This window comes from Cupressus sempervirens, chromosome 8, assembly GCF_028749045.1.
Source record: "Cupressus sempervirens isolate cs-2001-9-10 chromosome 8, ASM2874904v1, whole genome shotgun sequence".
Classification (NCBI taxonomy): domain Eukaryota; kingdom Viridiplantae; phylum Streptophyta; class Pinopsida; order Cupressales; family Cupressaceae; genus Cupressus; species Cupressus sempervirens.
The window spans coordinates 181,913,752-181,933,872 of record NC_143125.1 but is presented as its reverse complement, the minus strand read 5'-3'; the positions used below and the strand labels follow the sequence as shown (position 1 = coordinate 181,933,872).

At 32.1% G+C, this 20,121-nt stretch overlaps 1 protein-coding gene across 1 annotated transcript; it reads left to right on the top strand.

The window, feature by feature from the left end:
* The first annotated feature begins 857 nt into the window (after positions 1-857).
* LOC149542157 (abscisic acid 8'-hydroxylase CYP707A2-like) lies at positions 858-13,308 on the top strand. Its single transcript, XM_089795696.1, has 5 exons — positions 858-983; positions 5,643-5,729; positions 5,834-5,912; positions 6,032-6,138; positions 13,222-13,308. The coding sequence occupies exons 1-5, from the start codon at positions 858-860 to the stop codon at positions 13,306-13,308; spliced, it is 486 nt and encodes a 161-aa protein (XP_089651822.1).
* The last annotated feature ends 6,813 nt before the right edge of the window (positions 13,309-20,121 follow it).

Sequence of the window (20,121 nt, the reverse complement as noted above, 5' to 3'; positions counted from 1 at the left end):
TAAGAAAATTACCATGTAAGATCTTGTAAAAAGGGAGTGATTTGAAATTTTCATGTAAGATTTTGAAAGGCCTAAAATTGGGGTATTCCATTACTAGACCTTCTCCCCAAAATGTCAAATTAAAATTATTGTGAGGAGACTTGTCACTATTTGATCCATCAATTTAACATATTCTTATTATTTCCTATATATGAAACATCAATATATATATATATATATATATATATATATATATATATATATATATATATATATATATATATATATATATATATATATATATATTTAAAATTACTAGTCATAATTTATCATAATAGATGTCATTAATAAACCGAATATGTACAACTACTAGTCTCATACAAGAATTTCCAAATCTTTAATAATACAGTAATTTCGTGATTTAGTTAATATTTGTAACAAATTCACTTAGTTAAGGATAAAATTTTCATTAACCTATTTGAAGTAACCTTTCTCATAACACATAAACCTACTTATTACACTAGGATATCCATCATAGTTTACCATTTAATATATTTCCAATGTTATCCTAATAAGCGAATTCCTTTTATGTAGATTTTTTTTCCTATAATTTCAAAACTTTTACTAGGAAATCATGCTTTCACTTATAAACCTATAGTTATTAAAATCTAATTTGATTAGTCCACTAGTCATATCTTCTAATTCATTATTATTTATCTCTAACTAATCCATTTATTGTGTCATTAAAGATGATCACCTAATTTACTTTTTAATGCTAGGCTTCTTGTTATGTATGTACATTAATTTAAGCTTATAATATTTTTGAATGAACTTGAGCACAACTAACATGGAATGTAATCTCAATGGGATAGTTTGAGATGATCAAGAGAGGCAAGAGCGGCAAAAGAATGAGAGCTTTTGGGTTTGTAAAGGTTGATGACGAGGAAGATGCAAATAATGGGAAGCATGGTGTTTGGTCATTGGGTGTTGTTATTTCTTTTATGGTCTTTGTAGTTCATAGGTAGAGTTTCTATGTTGGTGAAGGTATTTTTTTGGGTTGAGGTTGAAAAGTTGGTGCTTGTGCTATATTTCCTTTTTAGCCTCTTTAGTGCCCATTTATGGCTTTTTTTGTTGTCTTCCTCTATTCTCTTTATATTTTCAAGGCCTTCTCTTCCTCTATGGTTGATTTTCATGGTTGGGGCCTTTTTTAGGGTGTCATTTAGTGGGGTTTTGTTTTGTTTTGTTTTTTTTTTCCCCCTCCATTTAGTGGGGGTTTCTATCTAATATTGTGACTCTTTATCTTACTCTACATCTTCACAAAATCTCCCTCCCTCCCTCTCTCTCTCTCTCTCTCTCTCTCTCTCACACACACACACACACACACACACACACACACACACACACACACACATGTACGCATGCACGCACGCACGCACACACATACGCACGCACGCACGCACGAATGCACGCACGCACGCATGTACGCGCTTGCGCGCGCACACACACACACATCATATCTTTACGATCACAAATCATTACACCTTTTTTTACATTTCATCAACCATGCAAATATAACCAATGTTGACTCATCCTTTATACCTCAATTCTAAATATCATATACAATTAAAATGGAACTATGATTCGAAACATGTTAGACAAGACATAGTTAGGACCCAAATCATCATACTCGAACACATTTCAACATCATAAATCACTCTTTTATCCATCACAATATGCTACACCATCATGTAGACCAAGAGCAATAAGAACACCGCCAAGCCACAATAAAATCACCAAATGCAATCACACCAATAAATGTTATCCATCAACATAAATAGGAAAGGATCTAGAAACATTAAAAAAAAACATGGAATCTCACAATAAAACCAAAGAACTATTACTTTAAATTTATCATTATCTATGTTGTGTCCAAAAGAAGTATCAATCAGTAACCTTTGTGACTAAAGAAAATTAGATTTCACCATTCAAATCAGGAATTAATCAAGACTAGAATACAATCTATGTCCCATTAAGACCACCAAGTTAACAACCAAAAATATTGAATAATCCATGTACACGAATTCAAAAGTCATAACACTATTTCTTCCAAAAAATCCAAAATATGAGTTCCTAGACAATCACCTATAACTCTCTCAAACTAGTTTTCTAGCCTCTTTAAATCGGCATATCTCAACCACAAACATCCTTGAAAGACTTTGCACAATCATAAGAGATGATCTTCAATGCAATAGACATACTAAACCAAGCTTCTCACTGAACATACCTAGAACAATGACAAAAGGAAAGAAATATGTTGACATCAATGACAAGACATCTCCCAAATATGTGATAAAAATCTCTAAAGCACACATAATTTACACAATATTCCAGCACTATTAAGGTGGAGGCTTGTTCCATGGAGGAAAATTATAGATTATGGAAATAAGTTAATTTTGGCTTTATTTGGTCTTCTCTAAGTTGTGGTTGCTTGATTGTGGGGTTGAATTGGGTATTTGTTTCACTTAAGGTGGTCTATTCTATTATTGGTCTTATGAAGGCGTGGTACTCTCCTATTTAAGTAGAGAGGGGTATAGAAAGAGTGTTGTGTATGGGTTGATGGTGAGAGTCTATTGGTGTCTACTTTAGTTTTGGGAGCTAATTAAAAACCCATATTGAAGGTTAGGATATCCTATAAAAGGCCTCATAGTTATCTTCTTTGTTTGGGTGAGTCTTTTTCCCCATTGATATTTATATGCTTTATTTGAATGATAGTGGAAATTAGGGTTGTGAGAGCCTTGTTAAAACCTATTATTTAGGTTAAGAGATCATGTAAAGACCCTATTACATGGTTTTATTTCTCTATCTTATAGCTAGTAAAAATAAAGGTTATGAGAGCCTTGTTAAAACCATGTTTCAAGTTAATGGAGCCTAGGGAAAATATTATTTTTATGTTTCTAGGATGTTGATTCTTAGTTGTTTGTTACTTGCTAGTTTATAGTGTTTTATCCTTGTAATAGGTTCTTTAGTGGAGTTCCAGATCCATCTCAAAATCTATTTGTAAAGGGATTGAGGTCCCTTTAAACCTATTTTCCCCTAATAAAAAATATATGGAATACCATCTTCATAAACATTTAACAACTACAAGTTGAGATCTTTATCATCTATATAAAGGATAAGAACAAAAGAGTATATTCTTTAATACTAACTTATCAATAATGATTAAGCCCCAAAAAATGTCCTTTATAGAATTTAAGATATGAACTCAACATTTACTAGTCCTACTATATCTTGTAAAAATGTAGTATTTAATCTTAGAGAGTCTCAGTCAACTCTGGGTGTTTAAAACTTTAAAGCATAGATCAGATATTATCATGTGATTTAAGCACTCAATCTCACCCTTTGTAATTTATCTATTTTCCTTTTATTCCTAATTTTTCTTCATGGGCCTACTTATCCTATCATTTTCTATTTTCCTTTCTTCATTTCTATGGATAACAACCCAATATGAGGGGCTCTTAAAAACACATAACCAAATAATTGGAAGGAATTAATGTAGACCATGAATTGTGATATATATTTAAAATGAGAGATCTATGATTGTTTATCTCATGGCTATGTGAAGGGTTATAATGGGTCATCATTGACCTAATCCCCTAAATATTTGCAAAGGGGAATTGTTACAATAAAAACCATCAAATTCATTGTAAAAACTAAACTCATAGAGGAGGCAACCAAGCACAAATGTGAAGGATTGAAGATAAAGAAAATAAGTTCAAGATATTGCAAGGATTATATCAAGAAATTCTATAAAAGGGAGAATGACTGATGATGATCCAAAGTGGTCATGTGAGGTCTCTTCGACCTCCCTTTTATACTATGAATAGTTATAATGTGATGAAATATTTCACCCTTTAAGGGTATCATAATATTATGGATGGCTACAATATCCTTATCATCAACGAAATTCATTAAGGAGAAAATATAGACCTTCATTTATTTCTTGCCTCACTAAGCACAAACATTACCAAAGGGGTTCCTCCCCATCTTCATCAAATTAGTATATTCTCCATGTATCTATTTGAGCTTGACCACTCCTTTAGTAATTGTTTTATATCCTACCTTGGTAATATTTCTATTGACCAAGTTGATAAACCTCGCAACTTGGTGTAGATATAGATTATAGAAAGTAACCACTTACCTCCTAAGACAATTAAACCTACTCCAAATAATATAATTTAAAGCTAAAAAAAATCTTCTTATGAATGATGTCTTATAAATTAAGGATCTCAAAGGCGACATAGAGAAACATAAAATCACTTTTGGTAAACCAAATCCCTCTAAAGAAAGGAAATGTTGACAGTGGTTTGTCATTAATGTCAATGGATATAAAAGAAAGATATTACCAAACTATATTGTAGATCTTTTCTATAGTTTGTAAATTTTTTTATTATCAAGATTTGAAGAGTAAATGGCTTAGAAAGGGAAAGTAAAATATTAGAGTAAGATTAAGATATGAATTAGGCGTGTGTTAGAAACACTCTCATTTTTTAGTGGTGAGTTGAGGCTTTTTTATTGGGGCTTAATCGTTTTCTTAAACAAATGAATTGGTACTAAGACTATCATATATGTTAAAGCACACAAATAAGCATTGGGGGAAAATTGAGCCATAGGTTGTGAGTAGAGTAGTTGATTTGATACAACATTTTGATCATATCATCATGGTGATAAGAGTAGATCAATGTTCAACAAGAGAATTTAATATACCAACTTTGTTTTGGATGTTAATTTAAATCTAAATATTAGTGTCATTTTTATACCTTAGTTTGGCATTTGGTGTTTAATGCATGTAGCTATGAATTATATTCCTTATGAGAGTGGAACTCAGTAGTGTTCCTCATTAAATTGAATCTAGACCAAGTGATGGATCAGGATGCATGGAATGGGTATCTTCAAAGCATACCAAAGAATTGGGAGCTTCTTCATAGTGGCTTATGCTATGGTTCTCATAGGTCTTTTGGTCCTTAGGTCATTTTTCTCTTTTTGCAAATTTTGGTCTTCTTGCTTTATGCAAAATTTAGATGAGGTTTAGTAGATTAGGGTACAAGTTAGCAAGTTATAGTTATATTATGTTTTACTGCTAGTTTGGCATATAGATTAGTTATAGTTAAGTTAGCCTATTACTTTTTTTAAATTAAAGAATCTTCATCTTGAAATTCATATTTAGTTATTTTATACTAGAGCATGAGTCTTATATTGAAGTCTTTTTGGCTAAGAGCTAAAGGATGGATGGGACCTCATCCCTTATGATGTCAGGCCTCATTTCTTATGATGTTCTAGCCTTGCATTCAACAAGACATATCTTTGATTTAGTTATTGAAAATCATTCAACTTCACCAAAAATTTGAAAATCTATTGATCATATTATGTAATATATATATTTTTTTAATCTTTTATAATTATAAACACATAATTTCTCACCGAATTCTGTTTGAGTATGCCGCTTCTATGTTTTATTGATTTGTAAGGACGATATAAAGAGTTTTAATGCATCAATATTTCAATGTTTGCACTGATCTACCTTAGGAAATGAGGAGACACAAGAATTTAATTTGTGTTTAAGCAAGAAAATCTATGTCAAAGTAACATGAATACGTGCCTTGTAGGCAGAGAAAGAAAACATTGAACGAAGCAAGGAAATCAAGCTCTCCTTGACACATGCAGATAAAGAGAAAATGCCAATTACAACCAGGGTCTGTATATAAAATAGCATACTATTACAGCTTTGCCATGATCAAGCCCGAAGATTCATGAATCTCACTAATATTTTACTGTCAATCTGGATGAATCTTTCCAGGTGTTTCAAGAGACTATGAGAATGGCATCAGTGATATCCTTCACATTCAGGGAAGCTGCTGAAGATGTTGACTACAAAGGTAAGGGCTGAAAATCTGAAAACATTTTTTCATTTTCTCAATGAACTGTGGTGATCATTGTAATCTATTTACAAAAGGCTGATGAGGGTTCTTGTTTCATTGTTTTACTTACACTACAGGTTTCATCATTCCCAAGGGATGGAAGGTAATGCCACTGTTCAGAAACATCCATCACAATCCAGAATGGTCTCCAGATCCCCAAAAGTTTTATCCTTCAAGATTTGAGGTTTGTCCATGTCCGATCCCAGTTTTTATCAATAAATTTCTATAGAAAAGTAGGTTGTCACATTATCAGACACATGCAAGATCAACAGATTGTGAAGGATAGAAGAAAACACCAAAATCATCTTATACAATTGTAGGTTTTTAATAATATGTAAAATTAATTAGGTAAATGAGTCAGTTGTTGTCTATGTTTGAATGGCGGTAATGTCTAGTGTTATCTATCCTCTCAAATACTGCTCATAAAATGTTTCAAAAAATGATAGCACATGAACTAATAGTTGATCATATTTCTAACTTTCTTGATTGTTGATTGGTCCATTTGTACAAAAAGTACATTTTTTTTTGTTGAGCTGCCATAGGGGGTGAACATAAGGGGTTCTTGGGGAATGTTTTAAAATGACACCTTTAGACCACCTCACACTCTAGAAGTTCTACTGAAAACTTCTTTGTAAATGTAGAACAACTAAAAATTAGCTTAAGCTTGACTCACCTACAGAAATTCACCTACGTTTTTTCATAAATAATTTCATCTTTCTCTATTTATTTGTGGATTTATAACCAAGTGGGATATAATGGGTAGTGAGGATGGAATTGAGTATGATTAATTCCCCATTCCAAAGAAGGGATTTCCAATAAGGGTTACCCAAAAGGAATAACAAGTCAGAGAAATTGATAAAGAGTTGGTGGAGGAGGGCCTCGGCCACAGCGAATGAACCCATTTTTTATAAGATGAAGAATCATTTTATAGAGCCATACTTAATGACATGAGGCATGGAATTTTATTGAACAATATGCAGAGAGCCACAAGATAATTGAGCTCATGATATCTGACTTATATCACATCTTAAGAATTTGTAATGTATTGTGTCTAAGAAATTAAAGTCATCTAAACTAAAATTTTAGAAGGATATATTAATAGCAATTACGAAATTATTGTTTTTTTAAAAGACATTTTAGATGTCTGAGAGTAAATTTCAGTAAATATATAATTTGAAAAATCTATCCAATACAAGTGGATAGGTATCATTGTTTAGACAGAAATTGTTGTATAATTATATTAAGTAATATTGAATTATCATAAGTCATTATTAAATCAAGTCTTTATAAATGAAGTTCTTAGTGCTACAACTTTTGTATTAATTAATATGATTTGGAGTAGCAATACTATCATAAGTTTATAATCAAAGGAGTTCTATTTTTGGACCATCTCTTTTTGAAGGTCTTTTCACAATGACTTGTAAGATGTTAGGTGACATTTCAATAAAGTTGGTTCATGCTTCAATTAACTTAAAGAAAGATATTTTTAGACGAGAAAAGTTTTCTGTCATTAAATCTCACTTTCATAAAAGCTTATCTACATTAAACATTTGATAAAATCCATTCTACACGAGGACCTTGACTAACTTCTCTATTGAGAACACATTGACGAAAAATGTGAAAAATGCAGCCACACCAAATAAAGCTTCAGACTCCATCATTAAAATATTTATGACAAATAGTAATGTGCAAAAACATTTTCTCTAAACTTGTACAATATAAGAATGGACGAATTGGCATTTTAGCATCTTCTTTAGTTCAAATGTATTATGATATGCTATTATATTAAAGAGACTGTCTCCACAATCCTTATTATCTAAAGTTATTTGAATATTTCAAGACTTCAATTATATTGTGTGAAAAGTTACAACTAATAAATTTAATGATTTGGAGGGCATACTATTTCAATGAAGTTGCATCTATTGCTTAGAGGAAACATTTTCTTTCCTTACAGAATTTAAGAAAATGAAGGATTAGTGGGAAATCATGTTGTTGTGTAAGTGTTGACTAGAAAAAATGACAATTTTGATACTATTGTACAATTATCTTTGACATCTCAAACACCAATTATTCAGTAAGAAGAAAGATAATTGAAAGATAAACAAAAATGTATAATGGTCATTCCAAGAAACCCCAAAGTTGTGCCACCCATTTTTCTTATTGTTTATTTTTTAAGATTGAAGTGAACCTATTTTTTAATAAAAACATTATGTTTTCACCATAGTGTTTGTGCCATGCCCAAATTTCCTAGACAAAATAGGACAATTTTTTTTTTTGGAAAGTACACTTGGGTTACTTACACTTTGATATTATATTAACTTGTTTTCAACTTAATCATTGATTTTTTATGTATTCGAGACACATCTACTCAAGGTCTTTGAGTAAACATTATGATCAATATGGTGTGGTATGCATTGATACTTACTACTATCTGTAATAGAAGGTATTCTCTTAAATAGGTTAAAATAAAATAAGGTAATATACATAATAGTTTTATGATGCAATAACATTCTCCAACTAGGCTTTAGGCATCGCGGGGGCCATCTACTTATGATGCATGGACCTATAGGATGTCGTTAGATTAAGTGTATAATTCCTGTTGGGTGAAAAGGTTAGATGACTCGTTCCATTCGATACTCTAGTATCACCACATCAATAAATCAATGGGAGATCTACTACATTATGATTGACCAATACTTGTATTTAATAAAACTCAAGTTATAACCCATTGTTAGATATCAGATTCCAGAAGGTATGTTTGTTTACCAGACCTAAGCTATACATACATAGGTATAAAACAACAATTTAGTTCTACTACCTATCCTTGTAAGTGATTGTTTGCATTTATCAATGCAACTCATTATAAAATCTTTAGTGAATAGGCTCACAAAATTAGTTCGGTTTAAAGGAATGGATATATAGATGATTAATTATCCATAACTAACTCCAATATCATTAATAACAATTTGTATTATATCATATATCTATAGCATCCCTCCTACATAATTGGACCACTTCATATAACAACTTCATTTCCATACTCCAAAATACAAGATAGTTGACTAAATAAACTCATAAATATTTAAACCGCCTTCTTATATTTAATAATGCAACTGGTATAATATTGAGATTTATGTCATTATCCTATACACCAAGTATCATGACACACACACACACACACACACACACACACACACACACACACACACACACACAAACAAACATTTGCACCTCACTATAAATGTTATGATACATAAGCAAAATATCGCTGACCTATAATATAAATCCTAACTAAATCATATTCATTCCCACTTTATAGGCATACAACCATTTACTAGGTAAATTATACCACTTACCCCTTCACCTAATTACTTAAACATTCCATAAATCACTAACTTACTAAAATATTAGTAACTACTACTAACAACAAATTATTAAATTATCAACTTACTAAAACACTATTCAAATGGTATAGTACAACTACTAACTACATAACACTTTTCCACTTACTAAGTAACACATCATTTATCTAATATCACATTTAAAGAAATTACTAATATTTATTGATTACTAGCTACAAATTCACTAACTACTATTTTATCAATACTACATCCACTAACTAATTTGTACCATATAATTTACTAACTAAATTATTAAGCACCACCCCAATTTTGCATCACCCATAAACTAATAAATATTGAAATCCCTAACTTCTCACTACCCTCAACATCTACTCCGTCCCCTCACCCATTTCCTAACCCATCAACTCCACGTGGCATGACCCTTCCCTTCTTAACTCTACTTGCTAAAGGGTGCTTGGTGTTTTGGGAGGAGTGAAGGCGTTGAAAACTTCTAAGCACCTAAACCCATGCACTTTTCAAGCCATGCTTCTCAATTGCCCACGTGTTGCACTGCCAACCTGGCTTGACTCACGTAATCGGTGGAGGGGCTGATTATAGACATTGGGATTTCCAAAGGGTATACTATCTCCAAGGTGGGGTTGAGTCGGACCCTAGCACCTAACTTGGTTTTCGTTTATTTTATTTTATTTTTGCAAAAGATTCTAAGGAATATTCTCTAGAACATTATAATGGTCTATAATATGAGATGGGATTATTTTTGCACTCCATACAAAATCTAGAGTGTGAAATACACTCTCCCAACACTTGTTTTTCTCATGAGTGTTTGTGAAATCACTGCCATTTAGTTTATTTTCCACTAATTAATGTATTAGGATCATGAGTTTCATTTTAAATACTTGAGCCTAGATTAGGATTAGATTTCCTATAGTGAAATTTGTATAATGCGTTAATATGAATACTTATTGAATCGTACTATACTCATTGATCTATACTACATTTTTCACAACAAGAAAACTTAATCTTATATTAAGATATGAACCTTCATGAAGTCAACTTGTTCATTTATTCCCTATTATAGTGTAACTAATAATACACTTGCATCTTGAACTAACTTCATTATGATATCTTGTATAAGAAGATGGATGTAATTCAACATATACTTAATTTCTTCCATAAGTACAATAGATTATCTATCTAATTGGAATGGTTCCTCCCTACATTTCAGTTATATATTCAATGATATTCAACTCTTCATTTCATTACATATGAATTCCCATTACTAAAACCATGATATAATTACATCTCACAAAATCTTAATGAACTCATGCATCACAATAATTTAAAACAAGATGGAGATTTCTCCGTTATAATGAAGTACAAAAATGATAGTTTTTCTTCTTTTGTTACACCCACACCATGAGCCACTCTAAGATTTTTCCATTTCTCCCTTGAGCACACAATCTGCAAAGACAACACATCAAATAACAAGAACCATGGGTACTCTCCTCCCAACCATAGGCCTCTAAAGAGACCACTCCCGAGATAGGGGGATTAAGGATCAAAATGAGGTTTCATTCCAATCTCACAATGCATATACATCACATTACAACACTTGAACAATTTCATTACAAGGATATTTCATGATGGTTCACCAATGGAACCATAAACATAGGGTGAAGGTGTGCTTTTCAAGTGGAGACTTGCCATATCAAACAATATCTGCAATTAACAAATTTCATGCCCTTTCAGGGCTTTCACAAGTTAACAAACTCCATGCCTTTCAGGGCTTTCATGCAATCATCCTCCAAACACACTACCATCAATTGTAGCTTCCTTGGAGCCCATACTCCATAAAGGTCCTTTCTACACCATACTTCCCTTATCACCCCCGGCAAGATATGAACTATTATGGCATACCATACTCCAAGGTTCTCAAATACATTTTCAAGCCCAACTAATTAGGCTTCACCATGGACTTCTCTTCCCTTCCCAAAGGGTAAGTGAAGTCCTTACTGTCATGAGCCCAAATTAAAAAGGATATAAATATTCAAATATCATATTATACAATGATAATAATTAAGAATAATAATATTATAATCTATTATATAATAGTGATATATTTAATAATATAAAAATAAAACAATATATAAGATTATAGCATAATTATGTAAAATATTATATTATAATTATTATATTAATGAGTTAAATGAATTAAATAACAAATTAATACTTTAATATAAAATGATAGAACAATAAATATACAAATATAAAAGTAAATAGTCTTATATTATACCATTAATATAATAGTATGACATAGAATTAATAATACAATAAATAAATACAATTAATTATTAATATAATAAACATAAACAATAAATAAATTGTAAACATTGGAAATATAGTTTATTATATGACAATCTCTTATAAATATTAAATGATCTATAAGGACAATAATTCTTAAGAGGAGTTATTAAAAGATAATAGTTATAAGACTATTCATAGAACAAACCATTGTATAATATTATATAATCATTAAATATATATTATTATTACAATTGACATAACTTATATTATATATTATAATTTAAAATATAAATGAATTAAATATCATATTAACTTTGTCAAATCATAATAAATAAATATTGTTAAAAGTATATACTATTATATATAGTTGTGTCTTTTCATTAATGAATAGACATGTCCACCTATGTCTTGGCTATTGGTATATATATATATGAATTGATTCAAGAGATGGGATATTAGAAAAAATATACAAATTAGTCTATCTCTTCAATAGGGACTTTAGACCAGTGATCCAATTATAATCAGTCTTGGCAAATGGAGCAACTTCCTTCCTTAGTTTCAATAGTGTTAGTGTTGAGATTTTAACATCTGTCAAAGGCATCATCGGAAAAATATGAAAAAAAGAATATAAATACAGGGACAAGTCCTAAAATCAAATGACTCCCAAAAAGGGTTCATTACAAATGGTATCAGAGCATTCGATCTTGCCATCTTGTGAAGTTTGTGTAAAAATAAGAAATTACAGGAGACAATACAACAAGCACACAATCGACCAAACATCTCTTCTCATTACATATTGACTATATTATTGTATCATGTCAGATGTTACAGATTAACCAACGATCTTGAAGAGTAGAGTAACAAAGGTCTATTTAGTTAGCATCAAAATGTCAGAAATTCACAAATGAAGAGTGTCAATTCTCGAACATAGAGAACACAGACTTCAATCCTATCATACAAATTTGAGAAATACAGAGACCCACTAACTAACATTTAAACTGGAAGAGACTATAAATTTGCCTTTGCGAGTTGGATGCACGTCCCCATGAAAATTTGACTTTGTAAGTCCTTCATATCTGAGAGATAATGATGCATGTGAAGTAGCGTCATTTCATAAGTACAATTTCCATGCATTTCAAAAGCCCAAATACAATCAAATAAGCATGCGTGGAAGATCAGATTTTTTTTTATCTGGCCGAACAATGCATACAGACATGTCATAGCACAGTTGTAATATGTGTGTAATTCAATTTATAGAGATCATAGGGAATACCAATGAGATACATGGGTAGATGAATATAACAAGTCAAGCTAGGGTACAACCGAAGAGCTCTATGCAAGAGGACTGATGCAGTTCAAAGGGATCTGCAATTAACATTGTTGGAGCGCATCTTGTTAACACTAAGTCACACAATGGAATAACAGAGGGGAGCACTCCTAGAAAATTTCCAAATAGCCATGTTTGGATTGAAACAAATGGACAACAATATTTGGCCTGTCAAACTGGTGCACTTCTTACAGGAAAGATGAAAGGAGCTGTAGAATCACGTATTGGGAGTGTTGTAAATGGTGCTTCTTATTTTAGTAATATGCATTTGCAGGCTGTAAATGCTGCTGGATTTTCCAGTGTTGGTGGAGTAGTTCAAAGAATAATATTTGAAACCTGTTTGGTTAAAAGGAAGTGGTGACCAGATTAAAGGAAGTAATGAATGTTTCTGAAGTAGCAATTAGTGGAAGGGCCAATAAATAGCACAAGCATTAGCAACAACATTATATTGCCTTTGTACTATTGACTATAGTCACAATAAAAGTTCAGATGTTAGAAATTATTTAGAGTGAATGGAACGAGGTCAAATTCATTAAGTGATGAAATACATCTGCGATGAATACAAGAAATAAAAGGAAACCTATCCCATGCAATAGCAACATGTATATGCAAATATCGTTAACATTGGAATACTCAAATATGAACAACGATAAGATGGCTCAATAGTTTTATGACGGAATTGATTCCAAACCATGGAAACCCGGTGAAGCGTGCCATAAAATCTTGCCCATTGATGAATACAATCTGCAATGAACACCAGTTGAGACTCGTCAACACCTTACTAAGGAAAATACAATAGTTTTCATAATCGGCATTAATGTATAAATATTGATTTTCAAAAGAGGTATCAATGTGATCGATAACAAATAATAATATCAATGATCACCATATCAACCATGAACATCAACATTAGATACTGATTTACTTATAGAGGACAATTAGTTGTTGACAAATACAAATTAAATGAACCGATCACCTATGAGAAGCATTAAGTAATAAAACAAATGGTCTTGAGAAGGCAGGGAAATGAGAATAGCTAGTTGAGAGCAAATTACACACCAGTTATAGTCAGAGATAATTATTAAGGGACATACAAAAACCTCCCACAAAATATGTCTCATCACTGAAAGAATACGTAAATGAGAAATCATTTCAGATCATCCATTGAAGACATCAAATTATAACTTATTTCCTTTAAGCTATTTTGGATCTGCATTGATTGAGTACGAGGCTGGAGCTATTTGAGCCATATGTCCTAGTCTGATTGCACAACTTGTTCAAGTTTGGAAACCACCTTAGAAAACACATGAACCATATAAAGGAATGCATGGATGTCATGATCGTTTAGCTAGAAAACTACCACCAAGAAAACAACAAATATTATTAACACACATATCAGGAGGAATGGTAAGAGTTAGGGTACCGATTCCTCTAAGGTAAATATATATTTTGTATTGTTTAAAGTTTTCTTTTACATTATGATGAAATATATTTTTTATGATTGATTATTTAAGTTTATTATAAAAAATATGATCCACACATACAAATATATATATGGTAGTTTATGAGAAGGATATTTTTTAGAGAATGCTATTTAATAATTTGATATTATATATCAAATGATATAAGCAAGACTATATGGAGGCAAATTTATGATTTGATGCATATGAGATAAGTATTTGTCATTATTGAGTATTACATTTAGTTACTCATCACTTAAATTTCATCACTCACTATTAAAGCTATTTGCTTTGACCTATTCCTCTAAGGATGTTAATGTGGAATATGAGAGATAAATTATTATGAAAGTCCACATCATCACCCTATCACATGAGGCATGAGGTAAATTATATATTTGCTTTATATTGTTATTTTGAAAAAAGTTATTAATATGAAATGTTGCAATGAAGTTTATAATACACAAGAAAATACACAAAAGGAAAGATTCTATTAAGACATATGCATCTTTGAAGGTAAGTATGAATATTTAATTGAAATGATTTATTTATAATTTTACTCAATGTTAATGATAATATTAATTGGAACAAAATTCTAATAATATTATTAGGTATATGAAATAATTCATTATGGTGAATATTGAATATAGATGTTATTTCATATAATAAGAATAAGTCCATTATATTGGTTGATGATAGTGATGAATTTTTTTCATATATTCAAGAGAAGAGTGTTAGAATTCTTTAGAATAACTGAGAGGGGGGGTGAATCAGTTATTCAAGGTCCAAATGCCCTAATAATACTTTTTCTGCACTTTTAATAAATCTATACACTTTTCATTCATCCAAACTTAAATCAACCATATTAGTAAGTTACAGTAAATCAATATGCAAAAATAAAGCATTCAAGATCAACACATGACACAATGATTTACGTGGAAACCCAATTTGGGAAAAACCACCAGTAACATGCTACTTGATTCTCACTCTTCTAAACTGATGCCCTATTAAAAGCTTGCCCTGTTAAAGGCTTACAACACACTGTTAAATGTGACTTTGTTAGAGGATTTCACCAAACTGTTAGGAATGGACCTGATTAAAGGACTTTAGAACATTCACTTGGAATGTCACCATGTTAAAGGATTTATCTCATGGCTATCAAACCAACCTAAGTGCATAGGATTTAAACTAACTGTTACGATTGCTAGAAAGTAACGATAATGGCCTTTTGATCTGATATAACTTACAACATACTTTGCAGATTTCAGATCACACTTTCAGTTCAATCCTTATGCTTGGCTTCAATCACTTCAGCTCTGATTGCTTGTCTTCTTATCAAGCTCTGTCTCCTTGAGTCTTCTTACTCATCATGCCAATGCATCCATATTTGGGGTCTTCTTATTGAAACAGAGTAACTATGCTCTCTCTCCTCCTTAGCACCTCCTTCAACATTTTATGCTTTCATGCTTGACCGCCTCTCTCTCTCTCTCTCTCTCTCTCTCTCTCTCTCTCTCTCTCTCTCTCTCTCTTCTTCATGAATTTATGACTCCTTAAATAGAAATCTGATTTTGTCTTTTTCTGCTCAATTCTCTTTCTCCAATTTTAGGGTTTCAAAATGGATTAGGTAGGATACAATGTATCTACCTCATATCTTTTTCTCATCTAGAAACTTCGTTAGTTGTATCCTTAAATTTTTTTTACATGGTGTTCTGTGCCACCAGCTCATCATTCTTATCTTCCATTTAATTCACAAACTTCTAGATAACAACCTTGTTGGCTTAGATTTGGCGAATCTTCGATTTTCAAAATAATGCAGCAACTCAGCATTATTGTTTTTACTGGTGCTCAGCATCTCTGTGCTACTCGGAACTATTGGTTTTACTGGTGTTTGGCATCTCTGTGTTACTCGACACCTATATCTGCTTGGCACTTGTATCACTCGGCACTTGAAGTTTACTTGGCACTTGATATCACTTGGCATCTGAAGTTTACTCGGCACTTGATATCATTCGACATCTAAAGTTTACTCGGCACTTGATATCACTCGGCATCTGAAGTTTACTTAGCACTTGATATCACTCGGCATCTAAAGTTTACTCGACACTTGATATTGATCTTGCTTGGCTTCAACTAGGAATCTACTCGGCTCCTACTAGCTTGCTCGGCTCCTTCTCTCTAATGAACTTTAATTAGGTTTTACAGATGTCTTAGCTAAAACCTTACATCTTTGATATGTTTTTGTGTGCCCATTCTCTATGTCTTATAGTATGTCATCAACACACTTATTTCATCAATGGCTTGACTGATCCTTGTACTTCATTACAACATCATAACTTCAACCTTTCTCTTGGTGTACTAGTTACATCTTATTGATTGCCTCCTCCTTGTCAATCAACTAATTGATAGTATTTGGATCACTAAAGCAATTGTCATTCCTGCAAATAGCAAGTTTGACATCAATGACAAAACAATGATTGAGAACATTCTTTACAATTTCCATATATCATTCCAACAACTTTCCTCATGATCTTTTCAATCATTTCCAAAAATCTCCCTCTTTGGCATTGATGGAAAACCAAACTGATCAATTGATCAACTTAGTTACCACCAAGATTGTATATGTTATTTGCTACTTTTCTTTTGCTGGCTTCATCTTTACTAGCTGATCTCATATATCTCCCTCTTTCATATATATTTCCCTCTTGCTTTGTATTGATCAGGTTTCACATTTCTCCCTTTTTGACATAAATGCCAAAGATGTAGCATCTTTATTATGCAAAATATGAGCTTTGGCTTCTTGTTGTTTTCTCCCTCTGTCACCATGCTTGTGACTGATTTCGAGTTTCTGCTCCTGCTGTTATCCTCTGCATCATTCTTTTGATATTTCAATGATTCATTGCTGGTGATGCAGGGCGGCTTCCTTGTTGCTTTAAACTGCTTGAGTTAGGGGTATTACCCCCAACTTGCCTCTAAGATATTCATAGGCATCCTTTGGCAATGGTTTGGTGAAGATATCTATAGTTTGTTCCTTTGTGTGAATGTATTCCAACTTCACTTGTTTGTCTTCTACTAGTTCTCTAACATAATGATACTTGATTGCGATGTGCTTGGTTTTTGCATGCATTACTGGATTTTTGGATATGTTTATAGCACTTTTGTTATCACAATACAATATCACAGGTTTTGTTACCTCTTCTTTCATTCCTTCCAATAGATGTGTCAGCCACACAATGTTGGTGCAATTGACTGCTGTTGCCACATATTCTGACTCTGCAGTGGACTGAGATGTGCATGTTTGTTTCTTGCTAGTTAGGTAACTAGCCTTTTGCCTAGAAATAATGCACCTTCACTTGTGCTTTTTCTATCATCAATGTTGCCTCCCCAATCTGCATTTATATATACATTGAGCTCAAATTTTCCATTCTTTTTGTAGTATAGACCAAAGTTATCAGTTCCTTTAAGATATCTCATTATCCTTTTTACTGTTGTGAGATGATTTTCTTTAGGATTAGCAGAGAATCTAGCCACTATTATAACTACTAATGCTATGTTTGATCTACTATGTACAACATATTGTAATTTTCTAATCATGGATCTGTACATTGTTTGATTGACTTCAGCTGATTCATCATTTTTGGACAACTTATTTCCTGTTGCCATTGGTGTGCTGACCAGTTTGGACTCCTCTAATCCAAATGTTTTAAGAATTTCTTTGATGTACTTTGATTGTGTCACAAATATACCATGTTTGAGTTGATGTACTTGCAATCAAACAAAGAATTTGATTTCTCCAAACATAGACATCTCGAACTCATGTTTCATTTTGTCAGCAAAGCCTTTGCAAAGAACTTCCTTTCCACCAAACACTATGTCATCCACAAAGATTTTAGATACAATAATGTCTTTACCTTCTTTTGCTTTGATGTACATGTTGTTGTTATCATCAGTTCTTTCAAATCCTATTTGTATTAGATACTTGTGAAGTCTCTCATACCATGCTCTTGGTGCTTGTTTCAAACCATAGAGAACTTTATGTAGCTTACAAACCATATCCCTGTTGTTTTCATCAAGAAATCCTTCTGGTTGTTCAATGTAGACTTCTTCTTCTAATATGCAATTTAAGAAAGCAGATTTTACATCCATCTGATAGACTTAAAAATTTTTATATGTAGCATATGCAAGTAAAGTTCTTACTCCTTCCATTCTAGCAACAAGGGAAAATGTTTCCCCGTAGTCTATTCCTTCTTCTTGAGCATAACCCTTGCATACTAGTCTAGCTTTGTTTCTGGTAATCTCACCATTTTCATCTAGTTTGTTTCTGAATACCCACTTGGTGCCAATCACATTCTTGTCAACTAGTCTGGAAACCACACTCTAGGTTTTGTTCTTCTTTATTTGATCAATCTCTTCTTCCATAGCTTTGTACCAGTCATCATCTTGTAATGCACCATATACTGTCTTAGGTTCAGATTTTTTGATTAGACACGATTCATGTCTTAGTCTATTCCTTGTCATTGGTCTTGCATCTTTGTCACCAATTATCTGTTCAGCAGGATGATGTCTTTTTACATATTTAGATCATCTTGGTTCTGTCCTTGTTTCCATGTTTGATATTTCTGATTTAGGGTCACTATGTACTAAGTTTTCAAGTTGTTCTTCATCTCTTTCATATGTACTAACTTCAAAATTAGATTGTGCATTTTCTTCATTCTACAACTCAGCTTTTGAATGCAACTTGACATTCACTGGTTGTGAGTCGGCTGAAACTGAAACTTGTTGTTGAGTTTCAATTTGATTGACATCATCCTCATCAGTCATTCCTTCATAAGAATACACAAAGGTTCTGTATTCATCCATTCTTTTTGGTTCTTTAGCTTGGACTTCTGTATGTTCATCAAAGTTTACATTTGCACTTTCAACAATTTTATTAGTGTTAGTATTGAAACACTTGTATGTCTTACTTCTAGTGGAATAACCAAGGAATATGCCTTCATTTCTTTTTGCATCAAATTTTCCATTTCTAGCATCTTTAAGGATAAAACATTTGCAACCAAATACTTTGAAATGTTTTACATTGGGTGAGTGACCATACCATAATTCAAAAGGTGTTGTATTTGTACCTTTCTTGACTTGTAATCGATTCAGTGTATGAACAGCTACACTTACAGCTTCTCTCCAGTATTTTAGAGCAACAGTCTTTTCCATCATTAATATTCTGGCACAGTCAATCACAGATCTATTTCTTCTTTCAGCAATTCCATTCTGTGGGGGAGTTCTAGGAGCTGACATTTGTCTTTTGATTCCTTTATCATTACAAAATATCTCAAATTCATTTGATGTGAATTCACCACCTCTGTCTGATCTTAGGCATTTCAAGCTTTTTCCTATTTCCTTTTCAACTCTAGCCACATACCACTTAAACATTTGAAAAGCATCAGATTTTTGTTTTAAGAACATAACAACCATCATCCTGGAATAGTCATCAACAAACAACATTATGTATTTATCTCCTCTATAGCTTTGTACTTCCATTGGACCACATAAGTCAGTATGAACTAGTTCAAGTACTTCTTTGGATGTATAGTTTTTTCTTTTGAAACTTGACTTTATCATCTTTCCTAGCTGACATTATTTGCACATGATATTATCAGGCTTCTTCTATTTTGGTAAACTTCTGACTTTCTTCATTTTACTAATCTTGACCAGATTGTCAAAGT